The sequence below is a fragment of the Tripterygium wilfordii genome, chromosome 12 (assembly GCF_013401445.1).
Source record: "Tripterygium wilfordii isolate XIE 37 chromosome 12, ASM1340144v1, whole genome shotgun sequence".
NCBI classification, from domain to species: Eukaryota; Viridiplantae; Streptophyta; class Magnoliopsida; order Celastrales; family Celastraceae; genus Tripterygium; species Tripterygium wilfordii.
The window spans coordinates 3,474,557-3,496,346 of NC_052243.1; the positions used below are offsets into that span (position 1 = coordinate 3,474,557).

Genomic DNA, 21,790 nt, shown 5'->3' on the forward strand with positions numbered 1-21,790 from the left:
TATCGGTTGATACTCTATCAAACAGCATAGCGTACATAGGAGATTTGCTGTCATTTTGACAACGGATCCGCTAGCATAAAAAAGAAACTCCACATTAGAGCTTTTTTTGATGCTAACACTCAACATATATTTTTTTTTCAATTTTTTTGTGGGTCCCACAATAATCATTATGTCTTCTTCATTATTTAATACATTTAAATGTAAATTATATATTTTTATAATAATGTGGGGCCCATGCTCAACTCTTATTAATTAATATTTGTTATTAACATAAATATTACAATAATAAAGTCACAATAATATAGAAAAAATATTTTACAATATAATTATATTAAATTTACAATATAAATATTTTAACAGTTTAATACTTAAAACTACTTTTTAACAGTTTTAATACTTAAAATAAAAAAAAATATTAAAATTTTATTAATTAATAATTAAAAATATTTGTTAATTAATACTTAAAATTAATTTGAATGAGAATTATATTTATTAGATTTAATTTAATATAAAAATAAAAAACTAATATTCAATATTTTATTTCAACAGTTTTTCCGTTAGCATAACTTTTTTTTCACCAAACACCTCACAACATATTTCACAGTTTTAAACTCGACATTTTTTTCACACTTTTTCTATTACTATTGAAAATCAATCTTTCTACTCTACCAAACAGAACTCATATTATATGTTGGCATGGTGCTAAATTCACGTATGATTGAGGATGATTTGATTTGATATCACAATCCATGACATGTCATAGTATTATTGATCCTGGTACACCACATCATGTGATATGGAATACTAGAACCACCGAATATTTTCTCCAAATGCCAAAGCAAGTTGGCGGAAATCGAAATTTCCTTCTGTACTACTTTGTTAACCCGGTCACCACGATTGGACAGACTTTCAAAAGCAAAGCAAGATTATTCATGAATACGTCCAAATAACTTCTCGGATACAACACGCATACTTACACCTATATAAACATGTGTGTAAGGAAATTAAATTCACAGTCAACTCCTCTGCTAGAGAGTATAGTAACAATGGAGGTTGAGATAATATCCAACCACTGCATCAAACCCTCATCACCAACACCCCATCAACTCAAAACCCACAAGCTCTCTCTTCTTGATCAATTAGGCTTTCACGCACACTTCCCTGTACTCCTCTTCTATCCCATGAACCAAGTCACAACAGAGCTTGCAAAAATTAAGTTCCTCTCTCAAAGATCGTTAGTGTTAAAACAGTCTCTGTCCGAAACACTAACTCGCTACTACCCCCTCGCGGGGAAGATTAAGGATGATCGTTCCATTGATTGTAATGACGATGGATACAAAACAGGGTAATGGAGTAGAAGCATGGGTGCAATTTGATGAACAAGACATGGCTTTACTTGAACAAGATAGGGAGTTCCTTTGTCTTGTCTCTTCAGATCCAAGTCCTCTAGACACGGGCGACCCCAATTCAAACCCTTGAAACTTCCTGTATGATCGAATAAATTGGATCCTACCATAACAAAATTAAAAGAAAAATACTAGTATGGGTTGTAATTTGATGTTTCTTGAAGATGTGTGAAATTATGTCCTTCACTTTTCTGATGGTTTTCTCGTTTTTATTTTCGAGCTGAATTTTTTTGGTTAATGTAACTTGTAGTCATCGAAAGATTGACCACGTTTCAACTCGATCGTCGAATGCTCAAACGTTTCAAGTTCGTAACTTAAAATTCAAAATTGTCCCAATTTGGTAACTCGAACATATTTTCTCATTTTGGAACAATCAACCTGCTTACGGTATGAGTTGACCAAATGAAAATCATCCACACAAGCATTGTAGTTATTGGTAAACCCCACATAAGCGGGTTGACCGTCTGATCTTGGGAAAATATATTCGAGTTATTAAAATGCAACAAATTTACACTTTAGATTATCAACTTGAAACGTTTGAACATTCGGTAATGATAATTGAGTTGTAACATGACCAATCTTTCGATAACTACAAGTTATATTATCCCGAATTTTGTTGCTTAGTATGTATCTTGGGGAATTTATAAGGAGATTGTACTTGAATACCTAATGTCTCCGTTTTACTTGTGATGGACTTTTTAATAAAGTCAGAAAAAAAGGAACTCTAATAAAGTCTTGCAATGGCCAAGGAATAATAAAATTATCTCCATGAAATTTTGGTATATTTGTCATATTAGGCTCATCAAGCAGTGCAACTCTGTCTCTGTTTCTCCTCTGCAACTTATACTGATATGGTTGCAAGAGAGTACCGGTAGACCCCAACCACGCAGCACCACCATGGTCGTTGCAGAGGCGTGGGAAAATTGGTCGCACCCTTGGTGGCCCCCGAGGACTGCCGTCGGGGGTAGCTAGTGGATGAGCCGAGTCTCATCTCATGTGACTCGGTGTATAAAGATACAACTCGGATGAAGCTCGAAGAAGCGGGTCAACGTATTTGACCCGATGAACACCTTACCCATTTGTATATGGATTGATTTGTAAGAATGGAGCCCACATGTGATTGGAGCAAATATGGGCCGTGTACTGTGTACATAAAACTCCTAATGGAGTTTGGACTTCTTTCAAGTTGGCTCACTAGTCAAGAATGAATGTGTGTTTCCGTCACTTGACTAGTTCTTGATATTTGTTCTCGTTTGTTTCATGTTCAATTTTTGGAAATCGTGATCGTTACTTGTTTCATCTTATCGTTTCGTGATCACTATTCATTGGTTTCGCAGTAGTGCACTCGTTGATAAATTCCTTTTGGTATTGTTGATTGCTAATGTACTTTGATACTTGATTGGTTGTTTGGATCAAAGGATCCCTGTAGTTTGTTATCTTGTGCTATTGATTCTCTCTATATGTAGACTTGACATGAAACCGTATTGGGATTTTGGATGGTTAGAAAATGTTTTGAATAAGCAAATTTTATTTTAAAATATTTTGCCCTTAAAATAAAATATTTCAAATATTATTATTATTTTTTAAAATTTTGGGAGAACGTCAAGCTGGTACTCATTAGTGTATTTTTAGACATTCAAATTCAACAAAAAAATACATAGACACAAAAGTACTCATGGTATGAATATTTACCTTTATACCCCTAACCTCACTGTTCTCTTTATTTTCTTTCTTTCTTTACCGTCTCTCTTTCCTCTTTTTCTCTCTCTTCTCTTTGTCTTTCTTTTTCGTCTCCTTCGCTTTCTTCTCCTTCTTCTTCGTCTTTCTCTCGTTTTCTCCTCCTCCTCCTCCTTCTTCTTCTTCTCTCTCTCTCTCTCTCTAGATCTATTGTTTCTATTCTTCTTTGCTTTTATTTAGGTGTAGATGTTGGGTACATGGTTTTCATTAAGGATTTTCTTGAGTTTGTGAGTACTAGATCTGAAATAATTAATCTGTCAAGTTCTGCAAAATCATTCAGACATGTTCATGTTACTGTTTCATAATAAACATAACCCTTGTCATATTTCTTACTAGAACAAATGACCTTAAAACAATACCCGATCTATATTACATGGTTCTGCATTATAACGTCAATACGTTGACATGATAATGTAGATAAATATTAGTCTAATATTAATTTTTACAACAGTAACATGATGAGGTTACTGTTTGAAACAGTAACATGAAAGAAAATCTCAAATCCAGACAATTTCGACGATAGTTCGCTACATAACCACCTCTGTTAGACTCCTCTCACTGAGACGCACAATGCCCAGCCAGATTCCATCCAATAACATATGATCTCAGATTTGTAATAACATTAAAACAGTAACATACGATCTCATATTTGAACTCAGGTTATGATCTTATATCTCAAATTACAATCTCATGTCTCATATTAGATCTCAGATCTAACAAAAAAAAGGAATCCAAACAAAAAAGTCGATCGAAGATTTCCCTTACCGATATCAAGTCGAATCAGACACTTTTCTTCACTGTTGACCGCGACTTCAAGGTCAAAATCCAATGGAATCAACAGTTGATGGCTGGGGATTGATTGTGGTGCTCCGGTACTTCTTTTTGTTGGGTCGGCGGCCTTGATCGGTGGTCGAACGACGGTGGTCTACCATTCCCATAAATCTGGTAATTTTTTATATGTTTCGACTTGCACTTGTTGATATGTTATCTGTTTCTAATATATAATATATGTTTCTTGCATATATCTTATTTTTACAGTGGAGAAGGAAAATTATGTGTATTAAATGTGAGAAGTTAGGAAACCATGATAGAAAGACATGTAATTCCGTCATCTTATTTTTTGTGATTTTTTTTTTAGATTTTATGATTGTATTCATGAACATATTATGATAGATAATGAAGTTCTGGATTGTTGAATATATATGTTATCTGTAAATTTTTAGGCTGGTGAAACTGATTTGGTTTAATTTTGTTATGTTTTTTAGACATATTTCATTTGAAAATTTATGACGGATGAAACAGATAATATTTTAGAGAAATTGATAAAATTTCAATAGATCCAAAACTGATAACATATAAACAAATCCATCATAACCAGAATTAGAAGAAAAAAATACAAAAAAGGAAGAAAGATTATGTGCCTTATCATATGTAATTTCAACATATGCAAAACAGATATAATATTAGCAACTCCAAAACAGATATAATATCAGATATGGTGATGACAATCGAAATGACAACTTTTTCATTTTCATTCTCTATTTCTCTTTAGATCAAGAGCTCTACTTTGCAGATATGTCATTGTCCCAAACGAAGGAAGAAGAAGAAATCTCAATTTTTGTCACAAGAAGAAGAATAAACGCCGATCTATGTTGTAAACAAAGGAAAAAAGAGAGAAGAAACAACAAATGAAGAAGAGAAGAGGCGCCAATCAAGGAAGAAGAAACTGGAAGAAAGAAGAAAGAAGAAAGAAGAAGAGTATTTGTTGCAGAAAAGAAAAAAGCGGAAGGAAGAAGAATAATAAGAAAGGAGAATCTATGTATATGTAGGGGCATTTAAGCCACTTAATATCATTTGTCATTTTTCTCTAAACTTTTCCTCGGTTTGCACTGAGCTGGGGCGCGGCTTTCAGGAGGGAGAACTTGAAGGCGTTATTGTCCAACGGACTGTGTAAGAACAGGTCTGCATTAGGGTACACCTTAAGAACATTTTCTATAATCGACGGCCCCGTAAGTTCAAAATCTTTGAGCCAATGCCTGAGACCATCTCGGAAGTCCGAGTCCTCACCTCCTCAAACTCGCCCAACGGCATCCAGGTTTATTTCTCCTTTTCTCCTCTCTTTTTTCTTCCTGGAAACCAAACAGATTTTTTATTCCAACAATCTTATCGATCCAAGTGTTTTTTTGTCACATCTATCCCAAATCCTGTTATGTAACACAAGATTTTATGTGCGACATGTCGAGCCCAGTTTTTATGCAGCGAGGAAAAAAACACCGTATCCTTAGCATTTTTGTTTTTTATTCCGGTAATACCTGTTTGCTCCGGTTTCTATGCTGGGACTGTTGTAGTACTTTAATCTCGTGGAAGGATGCCTCACGCTGATTCAGTCATACCAGACACAGAAAAACTTCACTTACGACTGGATAGTCCGAACCCGAGTAGACAGTTACTGGAATGCGCAATTGGGCCCCGAGAACTTCATCCCGGGTCAATACGTTGTCCCTTCCGGATCCACCTACGGCGGTCTCAACGACCGCTTCGGTGTCGGCGACCTCAAGACCACCTCCGTAGCACTCTCTCGCCTCTCCCTTGTCCCAGTGCTGGACTTGGCCGGGTTCCGCCGACTGAACTCGGAGACCGCCTTTAAGGCCCAGCTCACTACACATGGAATACCTTACCTTACCAATCGCTTCCCCTTCTGCATCGTCACAGACCGTAAATACTTTTTCCCACGAAATCGATTCGGAGTGCCCGTTGCGGCATTGTCGAGTCCGGGTCCGTTAAGTGGGGCCAAATGTAGGCCGTGCAGGCCCGTGTGTCGAGGGTCTTGTGTGAAGGCTGTAATGTCAAGGCTTCGTAGAAGTTGGAGCTGGACAAATTGGGGGAATGAGACTCTACAGTTATGCAATGCACATGGAGAGTGGGAGAGAGGTTGGGAGAGGGTTTTTGACATTGTCGCGGGGGAGAGATTTGCGGCAGAGAGGAAGCGCGTGAGGGAGATGAAGTTGAACGAGTGTGTGAGTGATTTTGAGGAGATGCAGAGGCGGGCTTTGAACTGGAATTCTCCGCCGGCGGAGGAGATATGCAAGCTCGGTTTGGAAACGTAGAGGGGGCAAGTCGTTGGTGGGTTTGGATACTAGTAGATTATACCTCTTAGTTGAACATATATAATTTGAAAACTTAATTGAAATTATGTTGATATTCTCGAAGCCAATAAAGTTTGCTGATAAACTTTATACAAAGTCTCGTATTGGTTCGGTGTAAGTCAACGACTTGTTTATGTGTGAGCACAACCTTGAGCACTTAGGATGACTTTTGAATGATAAAAAGTGTCGCGGTCCATTGATAGAATATCAGAAAAGGAAGTGATCGATGCTATGCACAAGCTTATCATGTCTTGTAAGAAAACTCTTGGAACAACACAAAGGGTGGCGACGAACAAGCATAGGGGGAGGAAAAAAATAAATAATTGATATCTATTCACCCTTAAGAGTCCGTGCATCATAATAGAACTGCCAATGCTGGTAGTCTCCAGATATGCTTACAAGGTACTTAGATTTGTTCCCTTCCATTAGTAAAGCTGATCATCGTCCTTTCCCATCTTAATTATTGCATTTTATTTTCAAATGGAGAAGATCTGTAAATTAAAATTTCGTCGAGGATCATCATCTTAAAATCGATTTTTATGCTTAGCTGAGTGTGTTTGAACCTTCTTGCAAATATATAACATGGTATTGCATGCCTATAGTGTGCTCGCAGTTCCTGTAATATTAGATCTATTCGATTACATGGCGATGTACGCACGAACACTAGTGTAACGACGAACCAGGAATAGAAGAGAAGAAGGAATTTCGAAAATAATAAAAGTGTTACCTTCTGTTCTAGTCTTATAAAGCTCTAAAATAAATTTACAATTTAAATTTTAAACAGTCACACTTGTTGGTCTTGGTCAAATATTCACTAAAAAGTCAATGAACCTATAGTAGGACAATAAGCCAGCCTATCCCGACAGGGAGTAGGCGGTGTGTGTTTTGTCCCAACTCAAACCTAAGATTATGTAAGACTTTCCCATCACAAAATTTGGGTGCCCTTGGGCCCAAGTTCATACAACCAATGTGGAGTGTTATAAACTCACTTTTGAGTTCATAATTATTCAATATGAGATTGGTTTTCTATTTTTAAAATTTGTATAGACTCTATGAAATTACGGAACTTCCAAATCCATTGGTTTTACACACAAACTTTTCCGACTTTATGTGGATATCTTTGAGATCCATTTCTCATTCATCAGATATCGATTTTTGCCATAATATACTATGTTCATCTACATTGGGAGATGTATGTATTCCAATACAAACCCATCCCAAATGACATGTGGATTCCACATTTATGATGATTTTATAACTAAGGAGAGACTTTTATGATGAAGAGCTAGTTTGGTAGAGCATTTGTAAAGTAGTAGATATGCTAGCAGAAATGTTGGACAATTTTAGTAGCAGATATGTTGCTTGAATGCTAGGTAGGTGTTTGGTTGAACTTTTACTGTTAACATTTGTGCTGTGTAGCATATCAGATAAATTACGTGCAAGGGTAGCTGATAGCATGATATTTTACATATTTTTAAACCTCACTTTACACTTGTTTTTGTCTCTTTTAATTGAACTAAACATGGATTCTAGATAACTTCTCATTATTTTTTATTTTCAGAATATTTATGAGGAAAGTGATGAAAAATACTTGCTTTAGGATGAATCCAATACAAATAAGGAATGAAGAGTACTTGCAGATCAAGAAAGAGAGAAGAAAGGAAATAAGTATAAGAACATAATAACAAGTCAAGGCTTGCTAGTGTGCTTCTCGTGCAAATTTAATCAAATCAAGGAAAGTGAATCTTGGAAGGTTTTGAAGAGTGAAAGAGGTGGGCCCAACTCTTGACAATAAGAGGAAAAGCAATGTAAAAGAAGGAAGGCAAAATGAAGTTTGGTGTGAAGGACTTTGAAGGAAATATTTTGACAAGAAAGAAGGAAACAAAGAGACCGAGTCATACAAGGAATTTGACTTGAATTTTGGCATTAATTGAAGGAAGCTTTTGGCACTATAAAAGGGAGTCCTCTAGCACAATAGAAAACACGAATTGGAGAGCCACATTCTCTAGCTTTTGTTCTTGTTCTTGTCTCTAGCTTTTCTCTTTGTTCTTGTTCTTGATTCATGATGTTCTCATATTTAGTTTCCTTGTGTTCTTATAACATGAGTAACTAAACCTCTTTGCTAGGGCTTGATGTAGCCTAGTATGATTATTGCAAGTACTTCAATTAATTGAATGCATAATTTTGGTTCATGATTCTTGTCTTTAATTTCTATGCTTATAATCTATTGTTTGTTTGGTTGATTGGCCACCAATTGAATGCTCAATTAGATTCATCTAGCTAGGACTAAGAAACGAACTGAATTCACGTGTCTTAGTGGAACTGAAATTAAGAAAATCAATTGTCGACTGCCATGAACAAGGTTTAGGGGATTGATTGGTTGTTATAGTTCTTTAGATCGTAATGAGTTGTTAGCCTTGGGTTAAAAACTGCGAACTGAACATGATTAATCCATTGTTAATAATATTTGTTGGCACCGCGAATGAACGAACCAACATATTTAAGAAAGAATCAACCCTTGAATCAGAACCATAATTGTGTGTTTGTTAATTGAATGCTTGTGATAGGATTACTAGGTGAAATCAATGCCCTAGTGTTCTTCTCTTATTGGATACAAATCTGAAATTTATTTCTTTGTTTTTATTTTATTTTATTTACATCAATCATTCTTCATTTTTCCCCAAATCTCAATCATTCATCAAGTTGGTACATTAATTAGATTAACTAGTCTCCGTGGGATCGACCTCGTACTTGCATACACTGTACTATTCATGGACTCTTGTGCACTTGTGAGAATATTACATCAGTAGCATACATTTTACTTGTATACGTTGTATCTAAACATATAAATTAATTCATAAAATTAATATAATGAATTTAAATTAATTAAAGATGATAATAAATTATCAATTAATCAATTTAATTTAATTTAATTTATTTAATAAGCTCAGGGTTAGGGGTATTATGCATTTAAATTGTAATAAATGCATATAAATGTAAAAAATTAATAATTAATAATTTCTAAAATAAAGATAATTAATTAATGTTTTATAAGTTAATGTTTTATAAACATTTTAATTAATTATCTTTATTAAAATATGAAGAGAGAATGACTTTTTAGGGATAATATGGAGATAACACTAAAATAATGGGGATAATATGGGAAAATAAATCAAAATGCTAGTAAAATGGTCCTTCAAGGTAGCTTTTCCATTTGACAATAAAATGCTAGCAAAAGTGTCTAGGAATTGACGTTGAAAAATTGTCGTTTGACAGGTGAGTAGCATTTAGGCTACATGCAAGTATAAAAGTTGATAAAAAAGCTTTGTCAAACGGGCCTGAAGTTTGTGAATAAACAAAGGAAAATTCATCATTACAACATAACTTCTACTGGTTCAATCTATCAAGAATTGAACTAAAGTATGATTGAGAGAAAACCCTCTGATTTTTATTAAGTCAAGAAAAATTATTCTCCAATGAAAGTTTACAACCTTTTATAGTCTAACAAACAAAGCCCTAATCAATACCCTAAATAATAGAAAAAGAAATAAATATTAAAGCATAAAAGTATGAAATCGCAATCCAATGTGTTAGATACGACTTCTCGCTCGAGCAGAAGGCGAGCGGCAAACATTCCGATGAGCAAACTAATACGCTGGTACAGAGTCGCTCGAGTGGCTTGCCCACGTGCTCCAACGACGACGCTTCTGGTCACTATCCGCAGAATCGCTCTAGCGCCATGCACACACGTTGGATTGTCTAGCTCTCTGGACACAACCTCGAACGAATTTGGCTTGCTTGTGATCCCGATCCACATAGAATTGACTGGCGACTGCATCACCTTATGACAGGCGTGTCTGCTTCATGAAATCACAAAGATGAATTCCACCTCCTGATGTTAGCAATGTACAGAGGCCAAAAGGGATCATTTTCTTGGATCAATTACTTCACTATGCATCTCTTGCCATTGAATTTTAACTTAAAGCTTCGGATCTAAATATGGACATGCAGTATGTTGGTTATCTTGAACTGTAGCAGATAAAGAAGAGAAGTGAGTTAAGTTAGCAGAAGTGATGAGAATTTAGTGTCACAATGAGAGAGCTACTGAGCAAGACCAGAAAAGCAATTTGGGTCTCTGCATCTAATTTGGTGTTCTGATTGTGGAACCTTGAGTGGTTGCAAGGTGTTCATACCATCTTTTGACCAATTTCATGTAATCCTAAATGCTCTTTTGTTTGTTTAATATCTTGTTTTAAAATATCAACCTTTATCATAATAACAGTCAACATTGGTAGTGAAAGATTAGCGCAATTTGACCAGTTTTGTGGTTCATTGGCATTTGGACAAAGTAGTGACTAGTGGTCACTTTTCAAAGAAACTGACAAGAGGTTGAACTATCCAAATCTCCTGATCATATTTATAGAGATGTCGAATTCGAATCTTCCTAAAACCCAACTCCATTCACTATTCAAAAAAAAATGCTAACAAACTCAACATTGGCTCCAGCAACATATAATTCAAATTTCAAATGTACCAATTTTCGGTGAATAGACACCGTCTCGTTGGTAATTCACACCATCCCATTGGTTCTGGTGCACTACAATAGCGATTCGTGGGTTGTTTATTTACTAAATTACCCCTCACCAGGAAAAAAAACAGAAAATCTCGAACAGTAGGGAACAGAGAAGAGACAGATGGTTCTGTCAGTGGGTGCAGGAGAAATGACGAAATAGAGAGAGTGTAAAAGGAGCGATGAGAAAGCAAAACAAGCTCGTCGTCGCTCCTTGAAAAAAGTTGTCTTTCTCCTACTCTCTCATTACTCACTCCCAAACCCTCCCTTCCTCTTCTTCGCCCTCTCTGTCTCTGTGTGTGATGATAAACGTATAAAACGACGTCGTTGATCTTCACTATATGGTTTCATAGTGCTGGTGGAGGTTTGGGGCAGCTGAGTTAACTCTAGACGAGTTATGGGTTGTTGCGGGTCGTCCTTGTTAAGGAAACCAATCCCGGAAGACAAAGTTCACCAACGACAGAGCCACTCAAACGGAAAAAACAACCACGCTATTCCGCCAGCAAATGGTGGTGACACCGGAGGCGTCGGTTCCAGCAGTGTGCCCACATTTGCCGAGTTCTCGCTCGCCGATTTGAAGGCGGCCACTAACAATTTCAGCCCTGACTTTATTGTTTCTGAGAGCGGTGAGAAAGCCCCCAATGTCGTCTATAAGGGGCGTTTACAGAACCAGAACAATCGGCGCTGGATTGCCGTCAAGAAATTCACCAAATTGGCTTGGCCCGATCCCAAGCAGTTCGTTGTAAGCGTCGTTTCTTCGTTTTTCTTTTGAGATTCTTATGTCTGTAATGAGTTTGGATTTCTAGGGTTTTTGATTCTATTTGATGTTTCTGTTCTATACATAGGACGAAGCGTGGGGTGTCGGGCAGTTGAGGCATAAGTGGCTTGCAAATTTGATAGGTTACTGCTGTGATGGCGACGAGAGGCTGTTGGTGGCGGAGTATATGCCCAACGACACCCTTACGAAACACCTTTTCCACTGTATGTTTGAAATTTCTCTCTCTGTCTCTATTATTTATTATTATTCAATGACCAATTTGGGAGGCATTGGTAGATATTAGTTGTTTATTTCATGAATGGTGCTCTTGCAGTTTTATAGTCATGGTTATCTATATTACAGTTGTATGTATGGTGAGCCAAACCATTTTTTCAAACTTGGAAGTTGTGAACCCTTGGAAAGTCTTAATTAGGTTGGGTTCATTGTTATCCCTTTTTGAATTTGTAGGATAAGATTACTGAACTTCCCCCCTAAAGCCATTTGATCCTCTTGGATGGGGCAATGACCAATTATGTGATTCTCATGCTGCACTTCTGGCTTAGTTATAAGATTTGCACAAAATCTATCTTGTGTGGTAAAGTAAACAACTCTCCTGCACAATGCTCTTGTAGTGGGTAGGGTCGGGGACATACTTGATGTATCCAAACCTTTGCTGCACATAATATATTCCAAGAATTGAACATGTGACCTTGCATCCCTACAACTCTACCATTGAGTCACAACTGTACAAATCAATCTTGGTTGATGGTCCTATATATTTGATTGTCCTATATATTTGATTGTCCTATATATTTGGAGGAGACATTGGTAACATTTGAATTGAAATAAGATTTGAGAGATAATGATTGGAAGGTAGCAGTTGTTTGTTGTGGGTGAAGTTTTTTTATTCTAGGGATATTTACATAAGTTACTTTAAGAACTACCAAATCCCTTGCTCACTGAATTTTCCGCATGAAGACTCTTTTTGTATTTGTATCCATCTTTCAGCCAATTGGTTTTGAATATTGTGAGTGAATGTTTCCATGAGTTGTTTGTTATATACTTGCTCCTGTTTGTGAATGTTATTTCATCTACTTTTTTCCTTTTACAGGGGAAAATCAAACAATAGAGTGGGCCATGCGTTTGAGAGTTGCCCTGTATATTGCTGAGGCTCTGGACTATTGTAGTTCTGAAGGTCGTCCATTGTACCATGACTTGAATGCATACAGGGTTCTCTTTGATGAGGTCTTGTAACAATTCTGTTTAATTTAGCTTTAAATTGATTTGCACTTGTGGTCATACTGACATGGCTCTATGCCCGGGGGTTTCTCTTTCTAATTTTGAGTAGTGGAACATTTATGGTATTCTTAAGATGTCCTTTGGAGAATCGTTTGGAACTAAATTTGGTGGTGGTTTTTGCAGAGTGGAGATCCCCGGCTTTCGTGTTTTGGATTGATGAAAAATAGCAGTGATGGAAAAAGTTACAGCACCAACCTTGCTTATACACCGCCAGAGTATTTGAGAAATGGTATAATTTACATTTCACTCTTAAGTTATGTTTGCATAATTTCTGAAAATTAAATGCTTAGATAGATTTCTTTTCTCAATATTTTGATTTGGAAAATCTGCTTAGCTGCTTTTCTGATGTGAGAAACATCTCAGTGATAAATAACTCCCTTGGTACAGACAAGGTATAGTGAAAGAGGCAATATGAAAGCATTTTGACTCTGACATGTGGAATCCTCATAGTTTTGTTTTCTTCTTTCTTGTCCTTATTTCCTTAATGTGATCTCAATTCATTGAAACTCTATTTTTTACTTGTCCAATTTATAAAAATTGTTTTTATCAACTGGGAGATATTAATGTTAGAGAGGAAGGGTTGTTTGTTGTGTCTGAAAAATGAGGAAAGGTTCATCAGCATTGAAAGGACTGGAAGGAAGCACTCAAGGATCAAACCTTTTGGCTCCTGCATAGTAGGAGTATTATAGAACACAAAAGCTTAAGGCTGGATGAGTTTTTTCATAAATGCTTCAAATTTTCCAACAAATAAGAAGTAAAGTAGCTGACCTTTGCATGGGATTGTGTGATGATTATTACAACTGGTTTATCATTTACCTGGAAATAAATTCTTTTGGGCGAACCTTGAAATGCCCTTTTGAATTTCTCAAGGTAATTCGGACAAGGTTTTTTTTAGAATTTTGAATTTGCATTGGTTCCGTTATATATGCCCATAAAGTTCCTCTTTTAATTCAAGCTGTTTATGGTAGACAATAATATGAGAAATTGAGATACAGGAAAATATCATTCCGAACTAGAGAAAATGTCAGGCAAAGATTTGCAAAGTAACTCTCCATTAATTATAATCGAGAAAGAAGGAGACCTAAGGAATATTGATTGCAATACGACACCACCCTGGTTATTGGTGAAATGGTTGTGATGCACTTTTCTCTCATGTTTGCTTTGCAAATGAGTTTTGCTGTTCACCATTTTGCTTGACAGAGGGCACCCTTTTTAGTGCAAAACAGGTTATGTGTGTTGCAATTTTTGTTTGCGTGCATCAGTTACTAATATTTGACTTTGTTTTAAACATATATGTATATATATAAACAACTCTTGTACACAACGCTCCCACAATGGGCGGAGTCGGGGATAGGCATTATGTACGCAGACCTGCTTTCCCTCACATAATATGTGGAGAGATTGTTTCCAAGAATCGAACTTGTGATCTCTAGGTTGCACCTCTACAACTTTACCATTGATCCACATACTCTTCTGTGATATATATATATGCATATGAAACCGCCTTGAAATTGCTGAATGTTCAGGCGGACGGGACCTTTTTTCTTTTAACATTTTAGAAAAGGAGGAAAATCTTGGCTACTAAATCGTAGTACATTTCCATTTGAATTAGGGAGTCAATGTACAAATACAGGTGGTTCCTAGTTACATATACATTTGGTCAGATAGCTATTTTATTTAATCATATCTTCTTTGTAGGAAGGGTTACTCCTGAAAGTGTTACATTCAGCTTTGGGACTGTTCTATTGGATCTTATCAGTGGAAAGCATATCCCTCCTAGCCATGTAAGTATACAGCTTCTCTGCTGGGTAGCAGTAATGAACAATTATGTTGTTTTGCAATTGAGCTTCTTATAAATGTGGGTTCTGAGGATAGAATGGAAGTTTCCATTACGATGCCAGTTGGTGTTTTTGTTGCCATTAACAATAAATTCTGTCTCCTTCCTAATGGGGTGAAAAACCCATTTATTTACATTGGTTCATGTTGGGATCCGTTACCTTATAATATACTTGTAACATTAGGGATACTTTCAAAATCATTATGTATGCTGATTTTATGCTTTCTCTCTATGAAGGCTCTTGATATGATAAGGGGTAAAAATATTCTTCTCTTAATGGATTCACATTTGGAGGGGAACTTCTCAAAAGAAGAGGCAACTGTAGTCTTTGATCTTGCCTCGAGATGCTTGCAGTATGAACCTAGGGAGCGGCCAAATGCCAAAGATCTTGTTGAAACACTTGATCCACTGCAAAATAAACCAGAAGTAAGCTATCTTCTTTGCTTCTTTTCACAGTTTCACTTGTTCCATTTTATGCCTAATGCCTTTCATTCTTATCTCCTGTTCGTTTTTGTGTTTTGCTTTGTGACTACTTTTAAGTTCTGCATACCGAAGCAGATGCATTGTTTCTCTTTATCTGATAGGTTTTCTCATATTCTTTAATCAGGAAGAATGTTTAATAACATTATGCAAATTCAAAATATCTCCATTATCACATGATATGTTAATTCCTATGCTAGCTTTGTTTGTTTGGAATATTTCCTTTTTCTAATTGGTGCCTGCTGTTAAAGAACAGGATATAATTGGAAGAAGAAAGCAGAATTGGCAAGCTTTTGATGGATTTTACTGTTTCTTTTAGGTGTGTACACATTTTGCAGTAACTGTTTGTAAAATGGTGGGGATATAATCTAAGCCAAAAGCAGTTTTTGTTTTTTGTAAACATCATTGTTTGCTTGGCTTATTTTCAGTTCCTCGTCTACATGTGTTTAACTCATTATAGCTTGATGGTTTTGTGGATAATACCACTGGCAGTATTGAGATGATAACTCTTTGCTTGCAGGTTCCATCCCATGTGATGTTGGGAATCCAAAAGCATAAGGAAGCACCACCTACTCCACAACATCCTCTTTCTCCGATGGGAGATGCCTGTTCGAGAATGGACCTCACAGCTATCCATCAGATATTGATAATGACACACTACAAGGATGATGAAGGAACAAATGAGGTAACTTGAACTGTTGAAAAATAGAGAAACGGGTGGCTTTTTTATTCTATCCTGAATTTCTTAATGTCCTTGAATTTCTTCAGTTATCTTTTCAAGAGTGGACTCAACAAATGAGAGACATGTTAGAGGCAAGGAAGCGTGGGGATGTTGCATTTCGTGACAAAGATTTCAAAACTGCTATAAAGTGTTATTCTCAGGTGTGGAATTTTTCACCCTCTTCTGGATGAGTCAGTATTGTTTAGAGGTTCAGTGTTGCATTAATACTGACTGTATGTGCATGACGGGCCATGGTGCTTGTTATCTGGTTGGCGCCCCATGGCGTGGATTCTGTGGCAAATGCTTGGGGTGGTTGGCATAGGTCGCAGATCTAAATTGGTGTTTGTTGGAAACTAATTTACCCCCTATTTCTTTGAGTGGAAAAAGAAAAACGAAGAAAGAAAATTATGTCAGGACTTTAGGTCTCTGTCAAAATCAAAAGGATCACCAATTCTCCACCTAGAAAGGAGGGCAGCAATATGATGATAAACCGTTTACCTAAACCCTAATGTTTGACATTTTAATGGGTATTTGCTTGTGTTTTTGAAGGCCATCAGACCAGTAGTAGGCTGTAGATGTATCATTAGTTTTTTTTAATTATTTTGATCTTGTTGGATTGTGTCATCTTATGGATGTCCGCGGGGCAAGTTTGATCAACTAAAAAATATGTCGTGCGTATTGAAGTCTGTCAACTATGATCCTGGATAAAAGACCAGAAGAATTACTTCCTGATCTTGTCAGTGCTCATCTTATGTCGATTGTTTTATACGTGCAGTTTATAGATGTCGGAACAATGGTCTCTCCAACCGTTTATGCACGGAGAAGTATTTGCCATCTCCTTTGTGATCAGCCGGATGCTGCTCTTCGTGATGCAATGCAAGCGCAATGCGTCTACCCTGATTGGTCCACAGCATTTTATATGCAATCTGTTGCCCTTGCCAAGCTGGACATGCAGAAGGATGCAGCCGATATGTTGAATGAGGCTGCTGCATTGGAAGAAAAGAGGCAAAGAGGTGGGAGAGGACCTTCATAAGCTGATCTCTAATATTTTTTTTTTGTAACCTGGGCTCTGATCAATTGTTGTGGTGGTTGTAACAAAATGAAAGCTGGGAATGTGATTTTATGTTGTGTACCATAGAGGAAGGGAGCCGAGTTCTTCAAAGCTCACTGCTGTGCTATTTGTTTTTCTTCTTGTTATTGAAATAATCAAATTGGTTCGCAATCTGTAAATGCCGTCTAAAACAGATGATACTTACCTGGGTGGAATTAAGTAAGATTTGGGCAACTTTTTGTCGCAGAAATATTTGAATATGAATGGACGTAATGGTTAACAGAAGTTTAGGGGACATGAGTCCCTCATTCCACCCGTATCAGGCAATTATAGGACTCTCGGTCTCGGCCTATAGGGGTGGCTCCAATGAATTGCTGAATGTGGATGTTGAACTGAGCACCTCTTGTCTTTTTGTAAGAGTTAATCCCGTCAACTTGCCACCCAGCCAACTCCCTAGAAGTTTGATGGTCTCTGCTCGCATGGGACAGGGTTGATAAAACTGTAAGAATAATGGCATTTCTGTAGTGAACAAATAACTAATTGATCTTTGATGCGTGTACATGTGTAATAATAACTATAATACAAAATAACTAGTTCAGATGCTTAGACAAGCGCTCAAGCAACATATAACTCAGCTTTTCCATCAATGAAGAGGCTCATGAATTCTTCACCATCAACAGTTTCCTTCTCAATGAGCAGCTGAGCAAGCTTATGAAGAATGTCGATATGGGTTGTGACGATTTGCTTGGCTCTTGTATATGCTGTCTCTACAAGCTCTCTTACCTCTGCATCTACAATATCAGCAGTTGCCATGGAGTAATCTTTTTGGGATGACATCTGCAAGTGGTCCATAAATTAGATGAGTAAGAATTGGTAACATGAATCACACAAGCTGTGAACAAGAAGAATATGCAATTCATTTTGAGGAGCAACATCCATCACCGTACCTGTTGACCCAAGAATGGATTTCCACCAGGTCCACCGATGGCAACTTGTCCGATCTTCTTGCTGAAACCAAATCTCTCGACCATTTGTCTCGCCACACGAGAAACTTGCATGAAATCATTAGATGCTCCCGTTGTCACATTATCTTGACCAAAGATGACCTCTTCTGCTACCCTGCAGTCAAAAGAAGAAAAATGACTATCACATACGATGAAGTTGTACAATCAGTTTGGAGTGGCTGAAATCCTAGATTTTTTTTTTCTTTCCCTGTTTCACTCTTTTAGCTCCACCAACAGAGATCATTTTCAAGGAGTAAACTAGGACTACAACGAAAATTAGAAAGAGCAACTCGTGAGCCATAAGGCAGTCAAATGCTAGTAATAGTTTCCCAGGCATAAACCACGATGAGTCCAAGAAACCAACCTGCCACCAAGTGCCACAGCCATCTGATTCTCCAGATAGCTTCTGCTGTACAGCCCTGACTCGAGCCTCTCTTCACTTGGAGCAAAAAAGGTGAGCCCACCGGCTTGGCCACGAGGAATGATGGATATCTTGGATACAGGGTCATACTCGGGCATTAGTGCTCCAACTAAAGCATGCCCAGCTTCTGCAATGACATAATCACATAAACAAGTTAAGTCATCAAAGACCAAACCATAAGCAAGAGTAAGAGACCAGGATGAAAAAGCAGGAAATTAGCATTTGTTATACCATGATAGGCAACAAGCCTTTTCTTTTCATCAGAGACGACAGCATTTTTCTTCTCTGGTCCTGCAATGATCCTCTCAAGGGCATCCGATATCTCATCTTTGCTGATTTCCTTAAGGTCACGCCTGGCTGCAAGTATGGCTGCTTCATTCATCAAATTCTGTAAATCAGCCCCAGTGAAACCTGGGGTTCTCCTAGCAATCTTATCGAAGTCTACATCCTTGGCAAGAGCTTTCCCTCTAGAGTGAACCTGTCATTTTATACCAGCGCAAGTAAAGAACATATGAATTATTACACTTATAAGCAACAAAAACCTACAAGCTCACCATCTAGTCTGTTAATGAACAAATACAAGAAATACCACACTCATTAAAATATATATAGTATACCAGCGCAAGTACAGAACATATGAATTATTACATTTATAAGCAACTAAAACCTACAAGCTCACTATCTTGTCTGTCAATGAACAAATACAAGAAATACCATATTCATTAGGACATATATAATAGAGGAGACCATTAAATAAAAGAAGCAATCCCTAGAAAATAATTCAAGCTACCAATACCAATTGAGTTTCCATTAAAGGCACAAGCAGGTGCAAACCAGAAACAAAATCATCTAGAAGACATTCGACTACTTTAGCTTGCCAAAGCTATGAATAATTTAGTCGGTCTTAAAAACGGGGGAAAAGGCCAGCTCAATCATGGATTAATCTCAACTCTGAAGATTTCTTTGACCATATGCATAACCAAACAAAACTGAGGTAATAGAGTTTCTGCTGATACTCGTCTACTATCCGATTCCTTCTATATATATTTCAACGTCTCGGTTTTATATGTCAATAGACTGGAAATGCCAGTTAACTGAACCTACTTTTTCTGCCTAAAATCTCACAAATGAAGAAATACCAACAAAATAGAGAAGCAGATGAGTGAGATTTTTATTGAGCAAACCTGAAGAATCTTGACTCTACCAGCAACATCAGGCCTGTCCACAGTGACTTGCCTATCGAACCTGCCAGGCCTCAACAGAGCTGAATCAAGAACATCAGGCCTGTTTGTAGCAGCCAACACTATAACCCCAGAATTACCTGAAAACCCATCCATCTCCGTCAATAGCTGATTGATAGTTTGCTCTCTCTCGTCGTTTCCACCTCCCAAACCAGCTCCTCTCTGCCTCCCAACCGCATCAATCTCATCAATGAACACAATGCATGGGGCCTTCGATTTTGCCTTCTCAAACAAGTCTCTCACTCTCGATGCCCCAACACCCACAAAGAGCTCCACGAACTCGGAAGCTGCACAGGAGAAAAACGGTACTCCAGCTTCCCCGGCGACGGCCCGCGCCAAAAGGGTCTTGCCAGTCCCCGGTGGCCCTACCAATAGACATCCTTTCGGGATCTTAGCTCCCAATGCAGTGTACTTGTCCGGGTTCTTTAGAAAATCGACCACCTCCTGCAGTTCCAGCTTCGCCTGGTCAGCTCCGGCTACATCCGCAAATGTCACACCAGTTTCTGGAACTTCTTGGAATTTGGATTTTGATCTTCCAAAATCCATGGGTCCGCCCAGTCCACCGGGCCCTCCGGGGCCGCCTTGGGCACGTCGGAAGAGGAAGAACAATCCAGCAAAAGCGAGTATTGGGAAAAGTAGGTTTCCTATGAAATTGAATAGTCCGTTACCGGAATCCCCCTCCGAGACCGAAATATCGACACCGTTCATGGCCAAGATGTCAATGAGGTCCGGGTCGTTAGGGACGATGACGCTGGCTCTGCGGCCATCGACGGCGGTAAGCTGGAGGGCAGAACCGTCCTTGCTGAAGCGGACGCGCTCGACCTTCCCCTTCTTGACCGCGTTGAGGAACTCGCTGTATCGCCATTGAGAGCCCTCCGGGAGGTCAGAGACAGCCTGGGACTGTGGTTTCGGTGCTTGAAGAATCATGTTCTGAGAGAAGGGGTTGTTGGTATTGGTGGATTGGGCTTCGATCACCGGAGCTGGGGTTATGACGGTCGGCGGCGACGATGGGTTGTTATCTATTGCTAGGGCTTGGGGCGTCAATGAAGAGAAGAGCAAAGCAGCTAAAGTGGCTTGGGATTGAAAGCTCTTTGAAGGGTCTGAACTAGATTTCTTGTTTAAAATCTGGAACTTTAATGGCAACGCAAAGGGTCTGGATTTGGTGGTTTTAGGCGTCGGAGGAGAGTTTAAGGTTCTTGTACCAAAGAAGCTTGAAGAAAGCAGAGGATTTGTAGTTGTTGAAGCCATGATTTCTGGGTCCTTCTCTGGTCTCTGTCTACTCTTCTCCTTATAAATTATATACTGTTTCTCTCTTCCAGTGCTGTTTGATTTTGATTTGGGAGGTATAAGAGAAGAACCAAGGCAGCTTAAATGCAAGCCATACACTTGGGTGTTGCTTGGATTGCTTGTACGTGTTCAGAATGTTATCCGCTCGTTTCTACCAAGCCAGTTTACAGAGGCTTCAGTCCATCTCCATTCCCAGATATTTGGGCCTAGCTTATGACCTTTTGTAAAGGAACTGAAACTCCCAACTCTTGAAAGACCAAGGTGAAAGGCCCAAAACAGCAGACATTATGACCTTCATGTCATGGCTCAAGCCTTCTCATTCAGTTTGCAGAGGCTTCGATCCAACAAGCCTGCTCATTAAGAGCCCAATAATGGCCCATTAGTTATCGTCGGGGCTCAGACAAGACAGAATATTGGTTGCATACCTCAAGCTGCAACATCAGTGAATGTTTACAAGGCAAATCAATCAGGCTCTCTAAAAACTTCCAAGACCAGACTTCATTCGTCTTCAAGTTTTACATCTTCTACAGTCATAATGCGATAAACAGTAGTAAACAAATGATTGTAAAAGCCAAGGACAATGATTATGGTGCCAAGAAGATTGAATTCCAACTGGTTTACCCTCTATAGTCGCACCAAATCAACCAGTCCCGACCCTGTCCGCCCCCTGTGGGAGTCTTGTATGCGGAAACTGTTTACTTTTATTCAAAACGCTGCAAGACCTATATCAAAAACATGCAAAATCCACCAAGTTTGCCTCTATTCATGGCAGGTATTACTAGTCACCAGATAACGCTACCAACAATACACATAAATCACATAGAGTGTACTCG

At 38.1% G+C, this 21,790-nt stretch overlaps 3 protein-coding genes across 4 annotated transcripts; 2 read left to right on the forward strand and 1 right to left on the reverse strand.

The window, feature by feature from the left end:
* The first annotated feature begins 1,181 nt into the window (after window positions 1-1,181).
* Window positions 1,182-6,287, forward strand: LOC120010459. Its single transcript, XM_038861258.1, has 7 exons — window positions 1,182-1,345; window positions 2,204-2,370; window positions 3,324-3,404; window positions 3,961-4,015; window positions 4,696-4,797; window positions 5,056-5,152; window positions 5,492-6,287. The coding sequence occupies exons 1-7, from the start codon at window positions 1,182-1,184 to the stop codon at window positions 6,248-6,250; spliced, it is 1,425 nt and encodes a 474-aa protein (XP_038717186.1). The 3' UTR covers window positions 6,251-6,287.
* A 4,672-nt stretch (window positions 6,288-10,959) lies between these two features.
* On the forward strand, window positions 10,960-17,284 carry LOC120010104 (serine/threonine-protein kinase BSK1-like). The gene is made up of 9 exons (XM_038860805.1): window positions 10,960-11,601; window positions 11,705-11,840; window positions 12,728-12,861; window positions 13,039-13,144; window positions 14,614-14,699; window positions 14,990-15,178; window positions 15,753-15,917; window positions 16,001-16,114; window positions 16,729-17,284. Exons 1-9 carry the CDS (start codon window positions 11,257-11,259, stop codon window positions 16,984-16,986), a joined length of 1,533 nt encoding a protein of 510 aa, XP_038716733.1. The 5' UTR covers window positions 10,960-11,256; the 3' UTR covers window positions 16,987-17,284.
* A 210-nt stretch (window positions 17,285-17,494) lies between these two features.
* LOC120010103 (ATP-dependent zinc metalloprotease FTSH, chloroplastic) lies at window positions 17,495-21,751 on the reverse strand. Of its 2 annotated transcripts, XM_038860803.1 has the most exons (6): window positions 21,579-21,751; window positions 19,614-21,481; window positions 18,661-18,907; window positions 18,373-18,556; window positions 17,952-18,123; window positions 17,495-17,841 (listed from the first exon to the last, which is right to left on the reverse strand). In XM_038860803.1, exons 2-6 carry the CDS (start codon window positions 20,916-20,918, stop codon window positions 17,620-17,622), a joined length of 2,130 nt encoding a protein of 709 aa, XP_038716731.1. In that variant the 5' UTR covers window positions 20,919-21,481; window positions 21,579-21,751; the 3' UTR covers window positions 17,495-17,619. The 2 variants fall into 2 exon arrangements, with proteins under 2 accessions (XP_038716731.1, XP_038716730.1); XM_038860802.1 differs by having other exon boundaries at window positions 19,614-21,751.
* Window positions 21,752-21,790: the final 39 nt, after the last annotated feature.

Bases quoted from the DNA above. Each gene is read 5' to 3' on its own strand.
- LOC120010103 (XM_038860803.1), bottom strand. From the start codon at position 20,918: ATGGCTTCAACAACTACAAATCCTCTGCTTTCTTCAAGCTTCTTTGGT. The intron at 18,908-19,613 runs GTTTGCTCAATA...ATAAAATGACAG, and splicing joins GTAGAGTCAAGATTCTTCAG to GTTCACTCTAGAGGGAAAGC. The intron at 18,124-18,372 runs GTTGGTTTCTTG...TTTTGACTGCAG, and splicing joins GCTGTGGCACTTGGTGGCAG to GGTAGCAGAAGAGGTCATCT.
- LOC120010459 (XM_038861258.1), top strand. From the start codon at position 1,182: ATGAACCAAGTCACAACAGAGCTTGCAAAAATTAAGTTCCTCTCTCAA. The intron at 1,346-2,203 runs GTAATGGAGTAG...TTGTCATATTAG, and splicing joins GACGATGGATACAAAACAGG to GCTCATCAAGCAGTGCAACT. The intron at 5,153-5,491 runs GTAAGTTCAAAA...GGACTGTTGTAG, and splicing joins TTTCTATAATCGACGGCCCC to TACTTTAATCTCGTGGAAGG.
- LOC120010104 (XM_038860805.1), top strand. From the start codon at position 11,257: ATGGGTTGTTGCGGGTCGTCCTTGTTAAGGAAACCAATCCCGGAAGAC. The intron at 12,862-13,038 runs GTCTTGTAACAA...TGGTTTTTGCAG, and splicing joins ACAGGGTTCTCTTTGATGAG to AGTGGAGATCCCCGGCTTTC. The intron at 15,918-16,000 runs GTAACTTGAACT...GAATTTCTTCAG, and splicing joins ATGATGAAGGAACAAATGAG to TTATCTTTTCAAGAGTGGAC.